Here is a 24778-nt window from a genome sequence, read left to right as displayed (position 1 = left end):
TTATGAAGGCAGAGCTTAAAACACAGATATTAAAAGAATTTATAGGGTCAGCTGGTGCTCTGGTGTCATTTTCAGTATCCAAATAAGATGGGCCTGGGCTTTCAAATCACACCGGAAAGAAACTGCACATGGCTCTACAAAAATACGGAACATAAATGTCTCCCATTTGGTTACACATTAACATGGAAAGAGAGTTCAGTCCACAACAAAACACCAATACCCCTCAAAGAAGTGCACAGCTCAGCAAGGGGGAGGTATTAATTGTTCAGAAGAGCTCCACTGTGAAATTGAAACATAATTTTAAAGCAGAAGGGGCCTAAACAATGCCCCCCAGGGTGCCCAACAGGTCTCCTATCTGCAAGGCAACATGCTGGAGCCCAGAGACATACAGATGCTTTAGCCCCCATGGAGAAATGTCAGTCTGGGATGGGATGCAAAACTAAGGGCTCTTAAACTCCCTGGATCTAATAACTACTAAATTAATCAAAATGCTACTTTTCTAGAGAAGGAAAGAAGTATGCAAAGGAATCAAACATTGCTTAAGCCACCTAGGAACCGTGTCTCCTAACCCTCAGATCAGAGAAATCACACCCAGTTTTGTAATGGGGACCCAGAGATGTTTCCTTAGAACATCTTGGCCTCAAAGCAGTGGCCAGATTCCATTATAAGGAAGTAGAGAACACAGGCCTGAACTGCTGCTGGGAAAGGAACTGACCTTGAGACCAGGCTGAGAGACTTCTTCACACTCAGAGATTTCATTGCCCTGCTATGTGCCCTAGGGGGACCCGATGCCCAACAAGTGGAACTGACTGCTCAGGGGAAAAGAATTTTGTAACTTCACAGGCCAGATCTGATCTGGAATTTAAAAAAAAAAAAAAACCACATGAGCCTAATGTAATAAAATAAACATCAAGGAATGTAAAAGCTGATGCTTCAGTTCTTAGCCGCACACAGACCCAGAGCTGTCTTGAAAAGAAAGAACAGGGCAGGCCCTGGCAGATCGACCTTCACAGAAAATGCTAAAATCCTCTTAAGAAGTGCCTGGTGAGTGCTCTGGTTGATGTGCATCGAGCCATTACAGTACCGAGCAATGTGCTTCTTACCTATAATTCCACTGTCCTTGCTTTCCAGGGTGGAACTAGGGCTGCTAATGGTCTCACAGGGACTTTTGTTGGCTGCCGTCTTGCTGACACAGCTATTCAAGGTTGAGCAGGGGCTATCGGTGCTAGGAGATGCTGTGCTGCTTGTTAGTGTGGAGCAAGGACTGATGCCTTGGCTCAGAGCTGTGCACTGCAAGACGAACGGAAGGAGGCGTTAGCGTGGCTTACACAACGTACTTCAACACACACTTTTGTTTTTGATTCTCAAATAACAAAAATTAAAAACCAGGAATATGGAAGACAATTTTTTAAATACTAGGGAAGACAAACAGGCATAGATATGTATGAATATACTTATGGTCTTCCAAATGTTAAAAAGAAAAGCGTCTGTGTTCAGTTCCCCTCCTTTGTGATTTTCTTTTTCGCTAAGAGGGCAATCTTAGCAATAATTTACTGGGAATGCACATTTGTAAAACAGAAATGGCAAACAGGCAGACTTCCTCTCATTTAAAGTCTGCAAAAGACAAATGGGTTATTTGACCTCTGTACAAAAAACCCAGGGACTCTGTTTTTGCAGTGTTTCATGAACACAGCAGCCTGATTCAATTCCTGAAGATTTATGGGCTCTGTGACCAGGAAAGGAGGCTGGTGACCACTGCAGTCTCAATCAACCCACAACACCTCCCCCGCAGCCCGCCTCAGGACCCTCCCAGGAGGCTGAAGTTCTAGCCCTCATTGCTATTCGAATGCACACATCTCCAAAGTGATGCTGCGGGCTGCTGCTCCCTTGTGTGGGGGACTGCCTTCCCCAGAGATGAACCATCCAATCTCATCTCATTTTGTCTTAGCTCCATCCCCTATAAATCTTTTCCTCACCCCACTGACCCTCCAAAGTCTCAACAACCATACCAAAGCATGGGAAGAATGGCACTGTAAAGATAAAAGTGGAATCATTATGAAGGAATTTTTTTAGCCACATTTATAAATGTAGCTATTCTTCTCTAGGAAGTGACTAATGTGAACATTTTCCTAAGTTCTGCTCCCTTCTGCTTTTTCCACTCCCACCCCACCCTGCAAAAATCTAGAAACAAACTGTTGCAATAAATTTCAATACACAACAGCCCAGAACTCATTTGACCTAACAATGGCTTCCCTCTTCATGGAATGGGAAAAATCGGTTATTGCTTCATTCATCCTCTGAGCAGATAGGAAATTCAGTGTCTTCCTTGGGCATTACCATGGTTTCATTTTTGTCTTCAATGGTTATGTGTGTGGCACTTGGGATCCCTTCTCCCAGTAAAAATCCCAGCCTTGTCAACAGTTCTTGAGCTGCCGGCGAACAGCTCGGTTCATTATCGGCCTTTGCTTCTGGAACAAAGAAAGAAAACAATAAAGATGCCCCTCTGGGGAATTTCAGCATTGCATCTGGATGAATTCGCACTACAGCTGCTTGTCTGGCGCTTTTGTGTTTTTTTTATAAAATGTACCAACTTTGACAATACTGCTTTGTCCTCTAGCAGTACATTCTAATTAAGAGACTGTGACAGATTAAGAAAATAGTAACAGAGAAACTCCAATTGCAAAAGGTGAACTATTTCACCTGAACCAGAACAGCCCCATGTCCTTATCTGATAAAAATTCCTATTCCCATGTCATGTGAAAAATGGGTACCTCAGATACACCTTTGGGTTAGAAAAGCATCCTACACTTAAGGAGTATAGTGTGACCAATGCTAAAGGAAGCCAAAATAACCCAATATAACGCAAAACCCAAGTGGCATGCTGGCTGAGGCCCAAGCTATTTAGATGCTGGAATGAAACAGAGAGCCAAATTCTCAGTAAACAAGACAGGGGCAGGAGGATTTTTGGAGAAAAACTTGCTATGCCTATTCCACAGCACAGAAAGTAGTAACTACGATTCCAATTCAAGCACCAATCATTAAGAACCTACACTGAAACAAAGATTTTCTATTTTAAATCCCAGGGAAACATGTCTTCAGAGACAGGACTAGTAATTCATTGTTGTCTGCATAGAAACAAAGAAAAACCAGTCTGAATTCTCAGAATGCTCCACAGGTATGCTGGGAAGTATGTCCGTTCTTGAGTTCTCCCTAAGGTTGGTCATTTGGTACTTTGCACTTAAGAGAATTTTATTATTGGGTTGATTCAAATGTTGAGTTAGGGGCTAACCTTTACCCAAAAGCCAAAGGATACTTAATTATGGTTCACAAACTATAAACACCATTCAAACACCCTTGTTACATTTAAATCAGCATCACCAAGATGCAATATACAAAGTAAACTATATTAATAAAGTTGTAACTTAACATGCAAACCAAAATATCACTGATTTGTGTTAACTATCTAGATACCTACACTCGTACATAAATGAACCTTGTTGCCCTAGATAAGGAAATCTACAGATAAAGGGGAGAGGTCTTAAAAAAATAAAATAAGGAAAGAAGATGTTACCACCAAGTACCATTAACAAAGCTCAATGCTAGCTTTGCCTCTTACAAGAACTGCACATTCAAATTAAGCAGAGCTTTGGCGAAGATCATCTGCATTATCTTCGTTCATATACATAATCAATTTTGCTAAGTCATGTACCCAGAATGGCAGCTACAAGGCAAACCAGACTAGCAGTTATCTTCAGGAAAGAAAGGCACCTACCACTTGTGAGCTCTCAAAATCTCTCACGGTTGGGATAGAAGGAAGAACTGTTTCCAGCTTGGATATTTTTAGTTCCTCTAGAAAACTACAGTAGTAAAGTAATTGAAACTTGATTATTCTGGGTCAGGAGAGCCTGATGTTGTTGGATCATTTGAGTTACACTCAGAAGGATCAGTGGCCCTATGCCAACAGAGTTAGGAAGCCACCCCAGGGTAAATGGGCCACACCCCTAGTGCTGCTCCCCAGAAGGTCCCTTCCCAACCGAGACTTCAAAAACCAGTTAGATTCTCAAATAGATGGACACCTGGGAAAGAAAGGCAGGCACCAAACCAAATCAACACAACAGGGCACACCCAAGGGCTGAACCACTCAGGACAGGATCTAGGTTTCCCTCCCTCTGCCCTTCGCCCCTCCCCTGCCCCAAAGCCCAGGCAGGGCAGTTGCTTATCTTAGAAGGCAGGCGGACTCCAGGGAAGAACACATGTTGTAGAGGAAAAGGGGAAGAAGTGGGTGAGGGAGCAGATCTCAGGAGTTTCTGTATTCCACGCCTCCATTTCCTGTCGAAACAATCTCCACACTGCTACCCAATTGTGACTGTGCCCCAGAAAGTCCAGCTTCTGGTTCAACCTGAAACACTACGGGGAAAGGGCCAGAAAATACTCCCAGTTGGCACCTGCTGTGGAGGCAAGCACAGCTGCACAGCTTGGCTGCCTCAAAATGTACCCAACATCAAACAAGGCCAAAGCTTATAGCTCACTTGGGACTTGCCTGAAATTCCCGGCTGCTGTGAGTTTCCAAGTGCAGGAGAGGGACATCACCACCCCCAGAAGATGCCACCTCAACCCTGTGCCTGCACATGATATATACCTGTCTTCATTTTTTTAAAAGCCCTAAAAATAACTATTGAAAATTATCCCTCTTTAGATGAGTCAGTAGCAGATTAAGGTTTAAGGGCTGAGCTGAAGATAGACACCCAAATGTTGGGTGGAGGGTGTCTTGAGACAGGATTTCGCTATGTAGTTCTGACTCTCTTTGAACTTAGTGTGTAGCCCAGGCTGGCCTCAAGCTTGCCTTGATCCTCCTGCCTCAGCCCCCCAATGCAGGGATTACCAGTCTGTACCACCCTACCCAGTTCAACTGTCTTTTTATATTATTCTCTCTTTTCAAAAATGTCATTCTAGTAACCTTCTCCTTAAAAGGTTCTATTTAGTCTGAATTCCTAAGTCTACATCTAGTCATCTGTGTTTCTAATGCAGAGCTTTCTGTTACCGAACTTTCCATTCTGGCACAAGGACCTCTAAGGGAAGAGTGGTAGCACCTTTCTGGGAGAGATCTGTTGCCTGGAAATCCTATGGATTGGTACAAACCACTGAAATGGAAATACACTTTTATAGTTGTTCACCAAGCACTGTGCTTTGAACAACTAGCTGATCTCCTTTGTGTGAATTACTACTCCAAAATAACTTCTGAACCAAATTTTACTGGGTTACCCTATGTAGATTCTATTCTCACTCATGTGGTTAATATTAAATCATTCATCAACAAAGGGTGTGCTTTACCCAGTATCTGAGAGATAATACAACTGGAGATAAAGACTTCCTGTCATTTTGTATCTTACAGATTTAAATAGCCAAGGGATTTGTGATGGCTATGTTTGGAGCCAACAGTAAGTGGCCTTGTACTTCCTAAGAATGCAGTAGTGGAAGTGATATTCCTCTCAATAACACATTTGCAGGATCCTCAGTATCACATCATGGTAGAAGGCTCAGTCAGGCATAAAGGTAAAGGCAAATTCTCCAGTCACTTCCTGCCTCTTTTGCACTTACAGACCACAAAGTCCAAAGAGCCACTCAAATTGACTGGCTTCCCAGTTGTTGCCATTACAACTTCAAACAATCAGTGCTTTCCAGTCCTCCTCTCACCCTTCCCCACCACCTCAGAAGACAGGATGCTCTCCATGCTAAAGCACTTGTGGGCCAGTCTCATGCTGGTGAGACACTGAACCTCAGTCTCATCAGTGAAGCAGCCGTATCCACTTCCCACTGGCTTCAAGTAATACATGAGAAACACCTGACAAACCACATGATGTTAGAAAAGCTGGCTACTGTCTCTGTCAGCTTTAAAACTACAAGCTCATACTTTCTCACTTTTATTTCATTTTCTGGTTTTACAAGTTCATATGTATTTTCAAATATGTTTATATGTCTCTTGCCTAAAAACACAGATATTTATAAATACTATGGGCCAAACAGACTTTAATGGATTCATTATTCAATGATGGCAAATTTGCTTTTTGTGTGTGGACACACGTGTTTATGTATGTGGTGGGTAGTGGGTATGCTGGGATTAATCCCAGGGTCTCCTGCATGGCAGGCAAAGTGTTCTACCACTGAGCTACATACTTGGTTCAATAAATGTGCTCCTTTTGTTGGTTATAAAGGCCCCAGTTTGGCCTCTATTCAGGGCTTCATTTCCCATTTAATCTTTCCTCTGGGAAAGGCTGTACTCAGAATTGAACCTAAGACTTTGCACTGAGCTACAACCCCCAGTTCTTTTTAAAATTTATTTTTACTTTTAAGGCAGGGCCTTGGTAAGCTGCTATGTTGCTCAGGCTAGGCTTGAACTTGAAATCCTCCTGCCTCAGGCTCCTTGAGTGCTGGGGTTATAAATGTATGTCACTGCACCTGGCTCATTCCTTCTTCATAAAGATAAGTTTTGTTAAAACTGTGAGGATCCCTGAGGTTACATGAGATCATTCCATAAAGAGTACTGGGCATCATCGACAGCTTCAGCCATCCTTAGCTATGTGATCTTCAACAATTGACTTCATATGAAGTTTCCAAGATACCACTTGCAAATCAAATCTGTTCAATGAGACAGGCCATGAACTTGACAGTAAGCCCTTCCCCCTGATCTTAGTCTCTGCCTATCCAGGACCTGCCTCTTTCTTTACCTCTTGTCATCCTTGATTTATAATTATGAGCACTTTCCGATTTCCTTCTGGCTGTTCCTTCTCCTGAGCCATCACCAACAGCCCCCACCACGTCCAAAACTAGTATTTACAATGGAGCATCAATTAATGAACCAGCTGCTTCTGTTAATTTGTTCATTTCTAGGCTACAATATTAAACATGTTACACAAGTTTTTAAACTTTTCATCTCATTTACCCCATACTGAAATTGTTACCAAACTTTACCATTCCTTCTTTCAAAATACCTGACTTAGCCTTTTTCTCTTTAATTGTACTGTCACTTAGCTGTAAGACCCTACTCCCCTCAAGTCAAGGTAGCTTTCAGACTTTGGATCCATTTTCTCACCTCTGTTTTAATTATCTCCTCCCCCTCCCCCCCACCAAGCTAGTAGATTCTTTTATTCTGAAGATATACTTTCAAAAATTAATAGCTGGGCTTAGTGGCACACTCCTGTAATCCCAATACTCAGGATGCTGAGGCAGGAGGATTGCTGTGAGTTCGAGGCCAGCCTGAACTGCATAGTGTGTCCCAACAATGAACACACAAAAAAACTTTTTAATGAAGGTTCCAATGAGCTTTAGCTGTTGAGGGCTATGCCTGTTGATATTTTTCACACTAGAAAAATGAAAACTAAGAATTCATAAATGTAGGTTAACTCATTTTAAGATAAAAAATTCATTACATCTTAACTAAATTTTAATAAAGATATACTTTCAACTTTAAAAAGTTAAAGAATATAACACTGTTTTACATTTTATAAATCTCTTTACTTTCTGATTTAATGAAGACAGTTAGATTCTCATATCTCCATTTAAATTCAGTCTTACTGGATATGTCTGTTTGTTGACTGATGATGGAGACTAAACCCTGGGCCTCACATTCATTCCACCCCAGAGCTACAGTCCCAGCTACATGCTATATTCTTTTAGTTGAACCATGCGATTCACAATGCAGCCTAGAAGAGATCTGTAATTGGGAAACAGAGGAGCTGTTTTTAGCAAATTTCAGATATTCTTTGAGACCTGACAAAACTTGACAGAGAATGACTTCCTAAAGGTAAGATCCAATGTAGACTTTGAACTCATAAATAAACTTTTCATATTCTGTTACAGTAAAATTCAGTAGTCTGTTTTATCAGTTATTTGGTGCCAAAGATTGCACCCATGGTCTTGCACATGCTAAATATGCAAGTGCTCTGTCACTGAGCTACACCTTCAGTCTGTTTTACATTTTAAATGGATCTTTTACATATGCAAGATTTTATAACATCACGCACTGGGTCAGTTGGGAAATGTTGGTTTTACAGATCCTGAAAATGTTGACACATTTTATTACACAATATCAAAATAGCACATTCACTAATAAAACTGCAGATCATAACTTAAAAGTCTTGGGAAGCCACTAAGCTCAATGTGACAGATGCAATTTCCCAAAAACCTAATTTTAATTTAAAAGGTCAAGTTTAAGCATTGAAAACTAATTCTGGGAATTTTTTTAATTGAAGTAACAGGCTCATTTCATGCCTTTTGACAAGAATGTGTGACAAATGTATTTCTGAATAACCATAGTTTGTCAGTCATTATTTCAAAGAAAAATGATGTTCCATTTAACAAGCGGCTGTTTCAGCTTGGAATTCAAACAATCACACACTTGCTTTGCCAAAAGACAACCCTCGTACTTCAGCATGCAGCAGAAGCGCTTCATGTGGACTTCCCACTCATCACACAGAATATTAAAAAGGTACGTATTCAAGGGTCAGCATTTAATAACATTCATTATATGTGGTGCTTTGTCAAGGACATTCTTCAGTGAATTGTCTTTCTGATGCAAGTATATGGCAGTGAAGAACACCATTACTAGTGTGAACGGTGCGTTGCCTTGAAAAGCAACATCAGTTTTACTGACCCTTGATTTTTTTTTAATGAAACATTATATTATTTAATGGATACAAATAAAAAAATTTTAAACATTCTTACTACTCTATAAAAATAAAACAGAACTTCACAACAAAATAATCAAGAGAATAACAATGGTTGACATACTGGGTATCAGGATCTGAAAAGAACAGCCAAAATGTTCTTAGAGTGTAAGTCATAAACAAACAAAAGAGAGACAAACAAGAGACCAACTCCAAAGCAGGGCATAATGGAACATCTCAGCTATTCCAGAGGCCAAGGCAGGAGGGTCAGAAATCTGAAGTCAGTCTGGGCAATTCAGAGACCCTGTCCCAAAACAAAATCAAAGGGCTAGGGATGTGACTCTTTCATTTTTTTATTTACTAATCATAAATAGAATAGCAAAGTTTCTCAATCTTATCTTTAAAAAGAAAAAAAGACTAAATGTTTTTCCCTAGTGTAACTTACTCTGTCGTTTCACCTTTAGGCAAATAGCTGCCCAGCTTACATGCTGAGCTCTTTCTTTCGGCCCCACTGGATTTTTCAAGTGTCGATTGAACACTTTTGCCCAGATGTTCCACCAGCACTTAAGGCTACATGCCTGAAAACTAGACTCATCCAAAAATACTTGGCTCCCTCTCCTCTAGATCCTCTTAACAGCCTCACAGATCTAAAGCCGTCATCTTTTTCTCTTACAGTGGCTCCCAGGTTTTTGTACCCTCAATAATGTTGCTATTCATCCTCTTCTTTCATGATCCTAATTTAGACTTTATTTCTTACATAACTACTGAAATTGTTTTTGCATCACTCTCTATGTTTCCATCGTCTTCCTGCCCCCTCTGCCCTACTATATTATCATACATTATGGTCTAACATGTTTGGCTGTATTTCCTGTTTCCCAAATTCTGGTGATAAAATACTAACCACCCCAGGGTGATGAATGAGAAGGTAAGATCTCTAGAAGGTGATTAGGTCATGAGAGCACAGCCATTACGAGTTTCTCTACACTGTGAAGTGATGCACAAAAAGACAGTTACCTAAAGGCACCTAGATTTGAACTTCCTAAAGTGTAAGAACTCAATTTCTGTTGTTTATATACCACTTGGCTTGTGGCATTTTTGTTATAACAGCCTGAAATGGACTAAGATACCTGGTAAACCTTCAGGCACAGCATCAATTAAGTCTTTCCCATGTTCAGAATCTCTACCTGCAGAACTTCTGACTCATCTGACAGCTTGGGATTTGTCAACATTATTTCCTCCTTTGAATTATAATCACTTTGTATACGGGTCTTTAATACTTTATCAGACATCTATGCATGATATGTGGTCTCAAATACCACCTAGCACTTTTCACAGCTTAGGAATTTAACTGATATTTACTGAAGGAAATGTAGGATGAATGGATTCACTACCACTAGCTTTTCTTCCACTGGATACATGCCAGGCATGCTCACTTCCACACTCCGACCTGACTAAATCTTAATCATTCACTGAACAGGACATCATCATTTTAAGAAACTGAAACTTAAAGACAAAGCAGGATCAAGCTCACCTACTGAAAAAGGAAAAATATGATAACAGAAATAAAGCTCCATTTTATTTCTTACACTAGGTAGCAAAAAGATAGACACTATTATTCTTTACATCTCCTTAATTTGGTACATCTCTTTGAATATTTCAAATAGTAAACAAAAACCCAAGGCATCAAAAACATTTATCTAAAAGAGATCACCCTCTCAACAGTAAGGAAGTTTTTCACTTATTCTGTTGCTTCATATTCGTTAATTTTATTTGCTAATCAGACTGACAGAAAAAAGTTTCATCATATTTTGAGATTGATCTATGCTGAGCAATGACTCATGAGACTAAAAACTTTCCCACCCTTCCCCATCAAAGTGTGCTCAAGCAGCTAATGATATAGTAAAGAAAAGCAAAATGAATTATGGTTCTCTCTAATAAAAAAAACAAAGTTGTGAGTCCTCTTATAACTTAATAACCCTCTCTAATTGGTCTGAGTTTTCCTTCCCCATAAGGCAGAGGTACTGTTTTGAAGAGTAAATGACACCCCCCACAAAATAACCAGCTTGGTTTAACAACTGGAGGCTTATTTATAAGACTATTCTAGGTGACACACAGCTTATTAGGGTTTGGATTGAGTTTCAGGACTTCATTAATTCACGTTGGTGGACAAGGAAAAAGGAAAACTGCTGTGTTTCAAAATACTTAAAATACTGAATATGGGGGGGCTGGGGATTTAGCTCAGCAGCATAAGCACCTGCCTTGCAAGCAGGCGGTCATGAGTTCGATCCTCGGTACCGGTAAAAAGAAAAAAGAAAAAAAAAGTGTAAAAAAAAAAACTGAATATGGTATTCTTTTTCTTTCTAAAGATGTTTCCAGGTGACAGCAAAGTTTAACAAACTTTGCTTACAATAAAAAATATCCATCAGTTCAAATCCACTTCCCAGATGGCTAAAATTATCCATCAACGGAATTACTTAGAAATTGTTTTTTAAAAAAGAGTTAAAGGGGCTGGGAATTTAGCTCAGTGGCATAAGCACCTGCTTTGCAAGCAGGTAGTACTGAGTTCGATCCCTGGTACCGATAAAAATGAGAAAGACAAAAAAAAAAAAAGTTAAAAATTAAGAAATGATGGAGCTGCCTGCAACCACTAAACTAAAAATGAGGCAGTGCAGTCTCGAAAGAGTATTTAAACATTTAGGAATATGTTGATATTTCATGAGTCTACCAAAAATTTCAAAGGCACATCACATAAGGAGCTGCTTTCAATAGACTCTGTTAGTGTGGTACATACAGACTTGTTACGATTGACAAAACCCATAATGTTCATACAGCAAGTAAGAATGCTCACAAGAAGTAAGGAAGCAGAAGACTGAACTTTAAAGTGAAATTTAAGTGCCAATATCAAACCTCAGAGCTTAGAATTTGCCCATCATAGGGGCCAGGGATATATCCAGTGGCATAGTGCCTGTCTGGCAAGCACAAAGTCCCAAGTTTGATTCGTGGTACCCCTCCACGAAAAAAAAAAAAATCATCTGAAAAATTTGCCCATCATGCATCTGAACATGCCTGCATAATACTCAAACACAAGTAGTTTTAGTTAGCTCAGGTATCTCCTTCAGGTTCAATAACCTGGGCATAAAATTTATACATTAATATGAGAGTCTTAATTAACTCTATTGAAACTTGAAAGATTCCATAAGGATTGCAGAACACATCACCCTTTGCTTACTGTTGAGTTCAATTCTGTTAGGCAACCAGCCTCTGAACCAAAGAACAGCTCTTCTGGGACTGAAACAAACATCATAGATGTCTTCACACACAACCATATGCCTTCATCCATATCCCAACTTACAAATTTTAAAAAGTAAAAAATGTACCCTGTTTCTCAATTTCAGCAGAGGTGGAACTTCTGGTCTATTTTCGAGGTCCATGTGTTGTGATTTTGGCTCCCACAGAGCCCAATGCCAAATCAAAGAGTTCAGTCTTAGGACTGAGCACACATGCAAATTTTGGCCTCTCCACAGCAGGACCAATGGCTGCACTTGAATTTAGCTTGGCCCACAACCAATCACAAGTACTTCTCTTGCCAAGAAAGGTGGCCAATTCTGCCTTGAGCAAGGTGAGAAAAGTTGAGAGTGGAAACTATTTATAACCTCCTTTCGTAGTCCAATAAAAATCCTAAATCTCTCCCCTCTCACAAGATATCCCTATATGGACCCCGACAATTCAATCCTCACAACCACAGGAAGAGGTAACACAGAGGTATCTAGGCCAAGTAAAGGCCCAAGAGCATAATCAGACAAGATGACAAAAGACTTTAGGAGTTGAGATGAGGTTAAGAGGTGGCAGTTTAATATAAGATGGGCAGACAGCTTAGCTTGGTAAATTCAGTAAGTGATACTTCAGAGGAACAGATTGTTTTCATTTCAACATATGAAACAGAAATGAACAAGGTATTTGTACTCAGGAACTAACAACCAAGAGAGTTCTGGTAGTTAACAGCTGTTCTAACTGCATAACAACAGACCCTCCACCTTTACTACACATACCCAGTGCCGTATGCCTCCCTAGACTCACCTTGGGGACAGCCTCTTCAACCACACACACCTGGGTATTGAGCCAGAAAGGATAGTGTACTTGCTCATGTCAGGACTCAAATAACAGCACCTCCTGCCAGCATGCCCCATACCATCTCCTCCTCTAACCAGTCCAAGCTTCCTGATTTCAGCTTCCGTTGGTTCCCCTCTCAGCTTGCACTCTTCCTGATTTCTGCTAATTCCCCATTTCAGCTTAATTTTAGCTATATTTTAACCACCATGCCACTTGTCCTACTGTTATACAACACCAGAAATACAAAATGCACACATAATACTTAACAACATAAACGAGCTGTCTCCCCCCCACCACCAATGAGGCAAAAGAGGATACCTAATATTCTAAAGTGGAATCATGGATGAGTTTTCCTTCTTAGGTATTTTTTCAAACATGTGTCCAAACTGAAGGCAAACCCATAGCCCAAGATTCTTATCGTGTTAAAGCAGAAAAACAGGGTACAAATTCAAAGCACCCAAATTAATGCCATAAAGTTCTGACTTGAACACTCAAGAACAGAACAAGTTTAATTCTTGAATTGATTTTTAAAAATGAAGAACTATTAATGCACCTACTGAATGTAAAAAAGTTCATAAAGTCTGCTATACTTACAGATTTAGACACTCCACCCCCAGCCACGCCAAAAAAACCTTTAACAAAATATAGTGTCTTAACTAAATTTTTCTACAAATTTTTTGCCTATTCTTTAATAACTTCTAAAGAAAAACTTCAGATGTTGAAAAGAGAAAAAAATCTTTTAAAAGTTACCAAATACTTTTAAGAACTTGGCTCTTAAGCTTTGTCTAGTTAAAATTTCAACAGCCAATGCCTGAATAGGCTGAAGTGGTAAAACTAATGAAAACAAAATATCTTGCAGTTTCTTAGTTGATTTTCCATGTCCCCTGAAGCCCAGGTAGGTCAGAATTGGAAGGAAGTGGGGCCCAACCCTTATACAATATACATATACCCATGCAATTGTTCCTAACCTGGGTATGTAATTCCAAGAATTTACATTAGCTAAACAGATCTCTGTAAACTGCCCACAGAGGGTAAGCCATCTTAAATACATTTAGTTAAGCAAAACATTCCTGCAAGGGCACTCAAGTTTCACTCAGAAATATGGAGTGCCATTCTCTACAATCTTTAGGGCAGGAAGGAGAAATCACTGAAAACATATTCTTACCATTCTCACTGGGCTCTGTGGGCTTGGACACTTCTCTGAACGGGATTATAACTGCATCGCCAGGCACCCTGGGGCTTTCCACATACTTGGGCTTCCTGATGGGACCTGCAGTGGGAAAGATCTGAGTGTGGCTAATTTTTTCCAGATGCAAATAAAGCTTCAGAATGTACACTGTGTGTCTTTACTAGGATGCAAATATGCCTAAAGGAAAAGCCAGCCTCTTCCCTCCCTTAAACACACACACACACACACACACACACACACACACACACACACGCGCGCGCACACCCCAAGTCAACCTCAGGGCAGATACAGAATGTCCAGGCTGAGCTGCCAAACAAGAGTAAAGCTCAGTTTGGGGAACATTAACTCTGACAAAAACAAAAGCTGTTCTTTGGCTGAGAAGTCTCTACAGCTGTCTTCACCGCATCAAAGTCACTGCAAAGTAGGTAACTTTGATATACTCAAACCTGGACAGCTTTTTTAATATCATTTTCTTCTAATGAATAAAGATGATTTGGTTGCTTGGTACCTTCAAAGTCAGGAGGCAAGGACTACAAACAGCTGGTTTGTAACATCTACAAACTCTATGCAGCCAATGAACAGTGGAATCCTATTGGGCTGGTGACACAGGGTAATTGTGAGGCCCCGAGGATGCCTGCTGCTTTCAGCACAGCAGCCAATGTAGCATGTGACTCAGGGACACCAGAGAGACAGTCTCATCTCCCTTCCAACCCCAACTTGTCATCAGAAAATCTGAAATTCTTATTAAGACTGGACAGAACTTCATTTGCTGCTGGGAATAGGCAATAGTATATAGCCATTTTGGAAAACATATTAACACTAAGTTGATCAAAAGGTTAAACATGGGCCAGCAATTCCACTCCTATGTGAATATGTATGTATGTATCTGCACACATACCTTCATAGTAGTAGTATTTATAATAGCTAAAGTCCCATCAACCAATGAAACCAATGTGATATTGCCACATGCTGAAATATTACTGGAAAATGAAAAGGAATGAAGCGCCAGTTCATACTATAATATGAAACTTGAAAGCTAAGCGAAAGTAGCCAGTCACAACAGATCACATACTGTATTATTCCACTCATATGTAACAACAAGAACAGGCAAACCTACAAATGAGGAAGGGGTGGGGATATGCAGGCTTGTGAGGTGATGACTAAGGAAATTCTTTTGACAGTAAGAAAATGTTCTAAAACTAGACAGCAGTGATCCTTTAAAGGTCCAACTTTGTAAACATACTAAAAACTCCTGTGCGATAGGTTAACTGGGTGAATTACATGACATATAAATTGTATTTTTAAAAAGCAGCTTTTTAAAGAAACAGACTATCCTACTCTATCTGCTCACTTCACATATCACTTCATTATGGTTTAGAATCACCCAACTGAGCCACATTTTCCATGAGTGCCATTCTGTGTGCATGCGATGATTTTTCTTCAGTTTTTATTTTTTTGTTAACATGAGTTTGCAATACATAATGATTCCACTGCTTATGGAGAGCAAGTACATATACATACCTCATCTTAATTCTTTTTCATCTCTCCCCTCGCCTCCCTCCAACTCTTCGCCTGCCCCCTTCCCTTTTGCAAAAGATCACCCTATTCCCTATTATCTTTTTATTTTGCTCTATTTATATTTTGGGCTTCTCATATAAGAGAAATCATGTGACATTTAAGCTTGTGGGTCTGATTTATTTTACTTAACATTATGGTCTCAAAGATGTATCCATTTTCCTAAAAATGACTCAAGTTTATCCTTCTTTATGGCAGAATAGTACTGCATTGTATATAAATAACGCATTTCCCTTATCCATTCATCTACTGATGAACATACAGGCTTCTTCCAAGATTTAGCTATTATGAATTATACTATTATAAACATAGGTAAGCACATATCGTTGTAATATAATGTCTTTAACTCTTTCAGGAAGATATCCAGAAGGGGTATGGCTAGGTTGACTGGAATTCTTATTTTTAGTCTTTTGAGGAGTCTATACTAATTTCTGTAACGGTTATTACCTTGTATTTTGAACAAGGCCACAGACACAAACATTTTGTATCAATAAGAGAAGGAAGGGATGGTTGAAAGAGCTCTAAGCAGGGTCTATGACTGACCCCTATACAGCCCTGAGCCACTGCCCTACCTTTCTTGGGGCCCCACCTCCACCATCACATAGTAAAGGGGTGAGACAGGCAAGCTCTGAACAATGTTATACATCTGAGAATATGGTTTATGGTGAGATTTGCTGCCATCTAAAGGTTTACTGTAAAAGTATCTGCACTACTAGAAAAATAATCCAATTCCCAGCCAACCATAATGTACATCTTAAAATAGGCTGCTATCAAAAGTCTCTTTACAAATAAGGATTATTTCAAAGTTTAGAAGCTATAATCTTAAAATGAGTAACGTAATATTTAATCATATGGTTGTCTTCATTATTTATTTAACCCTGTCTGAAAGGGTAAGTTTTTTAACGATTACAGGGAGAATATGTGAAGTTCTAAGTGGAGAACAGGGGCTACACAACAGGACCCAGATTTTATCTAAAATATACAAATATCCCCCAAACAAATACCCATGAGAAAGACTGAAGTATCTTCTGGGGAACAGAAGTACTAGGAAGAAGGGCTGAGCAAGATGGAAATACAACTGGACAAATATGAGAAGCCAGGTATGGTTTTGGTTTCTCACCAGCTCCCTAAGGTGAAGGGGATCACTGGCATCACTTTCCTCTCTAGTCTTCCACTTAAAGGACACAGAGACGTAAGGCCCTTGAATTATTATCTTCTAATGACTTGTAGCTCCTGCAACCAGCAGCCATACCCAGTGTTCAAGAGACACTGGTGCTGTTTACTTTTAACTCTTTGTGGTCCCTTAAGTGCAAATATAAGGAGACTTAGTTCTTTTATATTATTATTTTTTGGTTTTTTGGTACCAGGGATCCAAGTTATGACCTCATACTTGCCAGGCAGGCACTTGTGCCACTGAGCTCTAGCTCAGCCCAGGAGATCATTTTTAGGCTTCAAGCTACCTATGTATTATATTACTCTATGTACTTGATACTTAGTTAAAAAGTGAACTATTTCACATGAGCATCAATAGTTATTATAAGTCAGAAGAATATGGAATTCAGTATCACCCAGAGGTTTCAGAAGGTTCCCATTCCCATCCATTTAACTGTGTGCTGGATTGTGTCAACTTGAATAAGAGAAACTCAACTAAATTGGCTCAGCAATTCCACACCCTGGGGTGTAGAAGGCCCACCCTTAGGCAGTTTGTTACCTGGATGGTCAAAAGGGGAAATGAAGAAGGAAGGATCTGCTTCTATTTCTTTCAAGAAGCTCCAGTTTTCACCTTGAATGTCACCTCCTGGCTTCCATCAAAGACCCATCAGCCTCCTGATAAGGACTTGCACAGGACACTGCAGTGAGCTGCAGACTTTGACCGCTCCTTCGGTCTCCAGGATACAGAGAGACTCTCTGCAAGCTTGCACATCCAACTCTGTGGGCGGCTTGTAAGCCGACCTTTTAAATTCTTACATATTTGTGTATCTTGTATCATATCTGTTCCTTTAGTAAACACTGACTGATATAGTCTGTGATGGCTCACTGTGAAGCAAGCGCTATCTCTAAGAAATAACACCAAGAAGTCAAAGAACAGACTCAGAAGTTGAACAGATCTAGGTTCAAACATTACCCTCCCTCCTTGCCGCCCCCTAACTCAGAGTAAAAAATATGCAATGAGTTTCTTTCCTATTGTAAAGGGGAAACCCACAAGTACTAGGCCACGCTGGTTCCCAGGCATAGCAAACAATTATGTCTGGCCCCAAAATGATCTAGAATATCCCCCAAATAAATAAAACATATATTCAGTGATCATACAAGACTAAGTTATCCTAATATCTCTGGGAAAAAGCACAATTTCCTCCATTTTTGGATCAAGAAACTAACATTCAAACAAGTTCAATATTTGCTCAAAGCCCACACATGGCAAAGAATGAATACATACTCTGGTCAATACAGTTTTGAAGCTCATACACTGAACCAGCACTTGGCACTCACAACACTCGGAAATCTAGATTAGCAACACAATTATAGAAAAAGGCCAGGGAAACCAAGCAGGATGTAAGATGCCTATTATCCCAGCACACAGGAGACTGAGGCAGAAAGATCTCAAATTCAAGGCCAGCCTGGGCTACACAGTAAGTTCACGGCCAGTGGAGACTACACTACAGTCTCAAAACACCAGGTCCCTGGAACCGTTATCCAGTTGTCCACACGGCTGTATAAATATACACAAATCTTTTATTCATCCTACATGTCTCTGACGTCCTCTAACTTTTACTAGGAGTTGAAATATTATGAAGCAAATTATAAACAAGTGCTTTCCAACATGACCCTTTTATTTAAATTGCTTTTCACGAATAGTTGAACTTCAAACACTGTAAAACAAGATAAATTTATAGCAATAAAGGTTTTATTCTTCTCCTTCAACTGCTCATTAGAGAATCTGCGTGCACTCTTATATTAAACAGAACAGATGAACGCTCGTTTGCCTCCACTCCCCTCTGAAACACTATTAAAACTGCAGTAAAGAGATTAAAAAGAGACTGACAGGAAAGGGAAGAACCACAGGCAAAAATCAGGCTCACAGTGGGAAATAGACTGCCAATGAGGAGTAAACAGGGGTGTGCAATGAAGGCCCATCCAGGCCAGAGAGCCTCGCCATCACCAGACTGCTGTGCAGGCAGCCCCCGGTGAGAGCACAAACAGCAGGATACCTAGACTCTATTTAAAGAAAGAACTAAGATGCCCAGAATTTCTTCCTAAGCCAGAGGTACTGCCTCTCTCACCCTGGAGGTTAAGGTGATTCTCTGGAAGTCTGAATTCTAAGACCATACAGAGTCTAGAGATACACTGAAAAACTACGATTAAGAAAATTTCCATATCCAGAATGCCAGACCCGGGCTGGCAATTTAGCTCAATGGTACAGCACCTGCCTGGCAAGTGCAAAGTCGTGAGTTCAATTCCCGGTACCAAAAAAGTAGAATGCCTGGCCCAAGACACATACCCCTCAACTCTACTCAGCCAAGCAGACACTGGCCATATCATAGACCAAGCAGGAAGATGTGGAAGATTTCTCCTTGGGAAAACTCACCCAGAGAAAAGAAGTGTCCACCATCACAGTCAGAGACCATGCCCCAAAGAAATGAACACTGACAATCACATTCTCTAGCACAGCCTATCTTATACTCGTTCCCCTCAGCTTTTTAGCACTTTATGCTTGCATAACAAATGAGGAATTCTCCACACAGACCCTGCCAGGAAAGGACTCTACCCTGCAAGAAAGTGACTAAAACAGCATGGAGGAAGATGATTGAGAAAAAAAGAAGAAATATCCCCAGAAGAAAAGCAATACTATATTCATTACACAGGACACACTGTGTCAACAGCACTCAGAATCCTTGATGCAGGCAGCTGACCAGTGCGGCTGCAGTGATGATGACTGTGAGACCCAGCAGCGAGGTCCCACTGCAACCACACTTAAACCACCATCTGCTAACCAACAATGTCATGAACTCTGTGCCACCCATAGGGAAAATGCTCCAAAATGAACCAGTCACTTGTCAAAAGAGATCAAAAGTGGAAAACACATCTCCTCCGAATTTCCTCAAGGGAAATTGAGGTCTAGAGCCCTTCCACATACATACAGCTTTTTGTTTAAAAGCAAATATTCCACATTTCCAACATAAGTGATTTGAAGTAAAATAATCCCTAATTTATATCAACCCAGAGTTAGATGGTTACCCTCCTGAGTTAATCAGAATGAAATACTGTAGAGTATAGAAAGCACAGTATTCCTGCTACTAGTTATGTTTTAAGGCAAGAAGCTCTTAAAACACAGGAGTGTTGGGTATGAGTGAGCCAGGCTTCCCTGCAGCTGCGTCCTGTCTTGGTCATTCCTGAATAGCTGACCTAGAATGGCACCATATCAAGTAGCTTTCCTAGACTGGCTGTGCACAGGATCCTCTGAAAGTCTTATTACAATGCAGACTCTGATATCGGGGATATGGGCTGGGACCTCAAACCATACTTTCATAGCAAGGGTGGGCCTCCAAGAAAGACCACCACTGAACACCCGCTGTCAGGTACAAGTGGGGTCTGAGGTCATGGTGAAAGCCTCATCTAGATTACAGGGCTCCTAAAATTCAAAGAAATAAAAAGTGTGCCAAGAAGAGGTTAAACAGCCATAACCTTGAGGTGCCAAGGGGCACTGTGCGAAGAACAGCTGCTGCCAGCTTCCTGAATCACACAGAAGGGCCTCTCGCGTCAGCATGGAAGGCAGCAGCCAGAATCTGCCCTTCACCACTCTCCTATGCAACCTCACAGGCGGCACGCGCGCGCCGTTCAGTGTTCTGCCTTTGCAAGGATCTCCAAATACACTTTTCCCAGCGGCCAGTTTTTTTTTTTTTTTAACTCTTTTTGACATTTTAATCACACAGTCATTCTGCTTCTTAGAAGCTGCCTTATAAGGAGTATTTTTCAAAAGGGGATGGTAGAAATAAACCAAACTGGGCTTTATCTCCAGGCAGTGAAAGAGAAAAGGGCAGGGGTTACTGTTCATTTCTGAGTGTTTCAACTAAAAAAAAAAGCGTGTGTGTGTTTGTGTGTTTATGTGTGTATATATATATACACACACACACACAATATTTGTGCCACAGACCACCTGAGGGTACCTACTGCATTTAAAGTAATCTTGCTTTTATGTCATCCAGAGACTGAAAAGTGACACTCTGAATTATCAATCACTTTAGGGATTTTTAGTATCTTGAACTTTCACAACAAAGGATCAATTTTATCTGATCTAGGTCTTCATTTCACATTGGGGAATTTTCTCAAGATTAGGAATAAAAGGAGATGAGTAAGGAATTGGTGGAGAAGGTTTTGTTTTTGCTTTTTAAATCTTTGATGGAAATGTCACTCAATAGCCAATTCCAAATGGTAAACCATGGCATGAGATCAGAGTTTTGGGTTTTTAAAAAGAAAGGCAACCACACAGAGCTTCTGAAGTCTGAACCTTCCCTTTTATACCCCAAAAGGAAAACATGCAATGGGCACACAGTTTGAGATCAACAAAGGGTAGGACTTGTCCTAAGCAAGGCTCTCAGCCAGAGGAACAAGAGGTGGAGAGCTGGTGGACAGCCCACAGATACAAGTTGTAAGGAGAAACACCCTCTTGGGAGAACTCATTCTGAGAGAAGCAGAAATCAGACACAGAAATAACTGAGTTAGAAAACCTTGCCTAAGAGAAGAGCAATTTCAAACACAGTGCAGTGTCTACTGCTTGAGTTTTTCCCACCAGAAGCAAGGAAGGGATGTGAATAAAAACGTAAAATCCCGCTTGAGCTGGCTCTCTCTACCCCAGGCAGCGATAAAAGGCAGCATTACTCCTCAGCCCCTGAATATCTGGGATCTGGGTGTGGATTTAGGACATCAGGAGAGAGAAGTTCACTGACTGTTCCTGAGATATACATCCAAAGACAGCTGAGGGAAACTAAGACTGCAATAGTAAGGAAGAAAAAGCAGGTCACGTGCTGATGGTGAATGAAAGGTACAAGTTAGCTGATACCACCATCAGCAGGCCTTCTTTAATTACTTAAAACCTTGTTTATTACAAGTCTACTAGGAAGAAACGGGAATCCTTCACTCATCTATGTAACTCAAGGCAAGGTAAGGATGCAAATGGCATTGCCACAACAGCGCTTCAATCCAGTAGGAAAGCAGCACATTGAGGGTGCCCTGCCCCCTCAGTAAAGCACCACTGAAATAAATGTAAACTATTTCCACATCTCAATTTGTAGTCTGCATATTTATGGTGCCATGAATACAATAAACTCTTCACATAACAAAATAATGCTCAGGGCATGGTAGCACACACTTAAAATCAGGCAAGAGTTTAAGGCCAAACTGAGCTACATAGCAAAATTACGTCTCAAAAAGACCCCCCTCAAAAAAAACCCCACAAAAATAAAATGAGAAATGTCTCCATTTTTTTCCAATGCACTTTGATCCATCATATGTTCCTGTACTCTGCCTAAATTGTTAATTATTATTTTTTGTAAAAAATAAATTTTTTGTACATTAAAGCATGGAAATGCATTAATTCACTTTATTCCACAAACATCTGCCACATGCCAGGTGTAACAGGTAGATATCAGCCAAAAGGGTAAAAGTCTTTAATACAAGTGAATTTTATTTCAAACATCTCACATAAACAGTGTAATGTAAATATATGGTGAGTAGTTTTAAGCTGCTGCATAAAGGCAAGAAGCTGTTTTAATCTGGAACAGATTCCAGGAATAGTTGACTTGTTTTTAATCAAAAGGCCACACTCAAGGAACATTGCTGCCAGTCAGCCAGCTAACTGTCTTTATCACCAACCACCAGCAGGTTACATTAAATGGTAAACAGTACTTCGGGTCAGAAATAGGCTTTCACATTAAACTACTGACTTTGTTAATTAATACTATAGCTGCTGGAAACTTATGTTTCAGTGGGGGGATTCACATTATTTGTAGCAGGTAAAGAGACTGATCAGAAATGTCACAGAGATGCTCTGGCTTTTGTATGACCCAGGTATAAAAGTGGAACAGGTCCTCACCAAGTGGAGGGTTGTAACTAAAGTCAGCAGCCCAGGCTTGTAAGGGAAATCATTAGGCCCCTAATGCAAAAATGGCAAGCAGAATTCTAAACATGCCACACTTCAAGTTTCCTGCCTATCCCCTCAATATTGAATCATAAAATTCTCAGTACTGGTGTGAAGGGCCTCTGCAGACAGGATTGAGAATCGGGGTTACCCTCTTAGTCACTTTCTCATCACTCAATACATGACACCCACAACTTAAAGGAGAAGTGTATTTTGGCTCACAGTTGCAGAGGTTTCAGACCACAGCTGGCAGGCTCAAACACAGAAAAGGCAGGTGGAAAGGCCTCACTGCAGGAGGCTGCTCCTATTTTGGAGACCAGGAAGCAGAGAGCAAAGGGAGGAGCAAGAAATGAGACTCTACAGCCCCAACTCACGCCTCAGGTAGCCCATCCTTCTGAGGACTCTCCTCCCAACAACACACCTATGGTGCCCCAGTAATCCAACCAAACTCATGAGGCTTTGGTGGCTATTTTAAAACTAGAACACAGCAGCTGCTGATTAGCCAATCTTCAAACAAGAAGGTTATTCTGAATCATCAAGATGTGCCCAATATAATTACATGAACCCTGAAAAGGAAAAATCAGGCAGGGGAGAGAAGCAGAAGGGATTAAAAAGATTCAAATGGTAAGAATTTAACTCTTCTGGACTTGACACTTTGCTTGCTTTGAAGATGTGGGAAGGGAAACTCAAGCAAAGCAATGCAGGTAACCTATAGCAGTTGAGGCTGATCTCTAGCTAACAATTAACAAGGAAAGGGGAACTTGAATTTTGCCCTCCTGTGAAACCCAGGCCAAAGAGTCAGGTATTCTTCATTGTGCCTATAGAAATTCTAACTTACAGAATTTTATTAATTTGTTTTAAAGCGGTTAAGTTTGTAGTTATTTCTGAGGGCAGAAATAAAAGAAAAACACACGGTCTATGAAATACAGCCACACTGTGCTACCGGTAAATACTGCATGCTGGGTGCTGTCAGTGCACTAACCACCAAAAATAACAGAGGTGGAACTTCACCAGGCATGTAGAGCAGGCTGTGTGGTAGTCTGATGAGTGTACACGTGGTCAGAACGCAGTCTAAGCACTGATATCATTCATAACAAATAGTGAGTTTACAAAGGAAAACTCTCCGCCCTCACCTCCTCTAATTCTTGGTAATAATTACACTTTCCCATACAAACTCCAGAATGTGAAACTGGTTTCATTAGGTTTGTAAGAATTACAGATTGAACATCGGCAATTCCAAAATTTGAAATTGAAAATGTTCCAAAATCTGAAACTTTCTAAACCCAGATATGATGACACAAATTTCACACTTAATCTAAGTTGTAGTCAGAATGTAAACACATTAAAAATATTACATAACATTACCTTCAGGTTATATGTACACGATCTATATAGAACATAAAGGAAGAGAAAAAAAAGGGCTAAAATGTCATATATATATACCAATTTTCCAGGCTTAATATATTAATTATGTATTGCAAACATGACTAACACAACATAAATTTTTAAAAAAAAAAAAAGTTTTGTGTTCAGTCTTGGGTCCTACACTCAAAATAACTCATCGCATATATGCAAATATTCCAAATTCCAAAATCTGAAATACTTCTGATCTCAAATCATTTTGGATTAGGAATATTCAACCTGTATTAACCAAGCAATTACAAACAGAAGGGCAATTGCATAGTTTGATTTTGAGATGTCCCTGGAAGAAAGATGAGTCCTTCTCCGAATGGTTGTTTCAGAATTTCTCTAAGAAACCAGAGAAACAGTCCATCAGGGAAAGAGGCTCCTCTGTTGTTCATCTAAGCAAATGAGCCCTGTATGAAGCGGCTGGCTCTGAAGAGTCCCTATGAACATTCTTTCCTTGTGGGTTCAGAACTGTCATGCTCCAAGTGTGGCCCCTGCACCAGCGGGCACCGCAGCACATAAATCTTGTCAGACACACACACACTCTCAGTTCCTGAGGTCTGCAAAAGCTTGAATGCCATAGGGATCTTACTTTTTTCCAGCAAATATATATTAACCTATAGTAACTGCAGACAAGTGATGAGTTCACTGTGCCATTTCCATAAATGCAAAGAATGTGCTTTGATTGTACCTACCCTC

General features: G+C 40.3%; 1 protein-coding gene across 22 annotated transcripts in view; it reads right to left on the bottom strand.

The window, feature by feature from the left end:
• Positions 1 to 24778, bottom strand: part of Tanc1 (tetratricopeptide repeat, ankyrin repeat and coiled-coil containing 1) — a 261482-nt gene that overhangs the window by 72692 nt on the left and 164012 nt on the right. For 12 of the 22 annotated variants that reach the window (XM_063259632.1, XM_063259630.1, XM_063259643.1 and 9 more), the window contains 3 exons: positions 13939 to 14043; positions 2338 to 2468; positions 1104 to 1290 (listed from right to left, as the gene is read on the bottom strand). The exons of 1 other annotated variant lie outside the window; for it this stretch is intronic. In XM_063259632.1, the coding sequence (XP_063115702.1) occupies positions 1104 to 1290; positions 2338 to 2468; positions 13939 to 14043 (423 nt within the window). Of the gene's footprint in view, positions 1 to 1103; positions 1291 to 2337; positions 2469 to 3772; positions 4398 to 12040; positions 12671 to 12740; positions 13153 to 13938; positions 14044 to 24778 lie in introns of those variants that run through there. 9 more of the 22 variants (XM_063259627.1, XM_063259624.1, XM_063259639.1 and 6 more) reach the window with 7 other exon arrangements.

The sequence above is a fragment of the Cavia porcellus genome, unplaced genomic scaffold (assembly GCF_034190915.1).
Source record: "Cavia porcellus strain 051 isolate PalLab524CR breed Dunkin Hartley unplaced genomic scaffold, mCavPor4.1 scaffold_12, whole genome shotgun sequence".
Classification (NCBI taxonomy): domain Eukaryota; kingdom Metazoa; phylum Chordata; class Mammalia; order Rodentia; family Caviidae; genus Cavia; species Cavia porcellus.
Note: the sequence above shows the minus strand (reverse complement) of the source record. Positions and strands in the feature narration are given on the sequence as shown.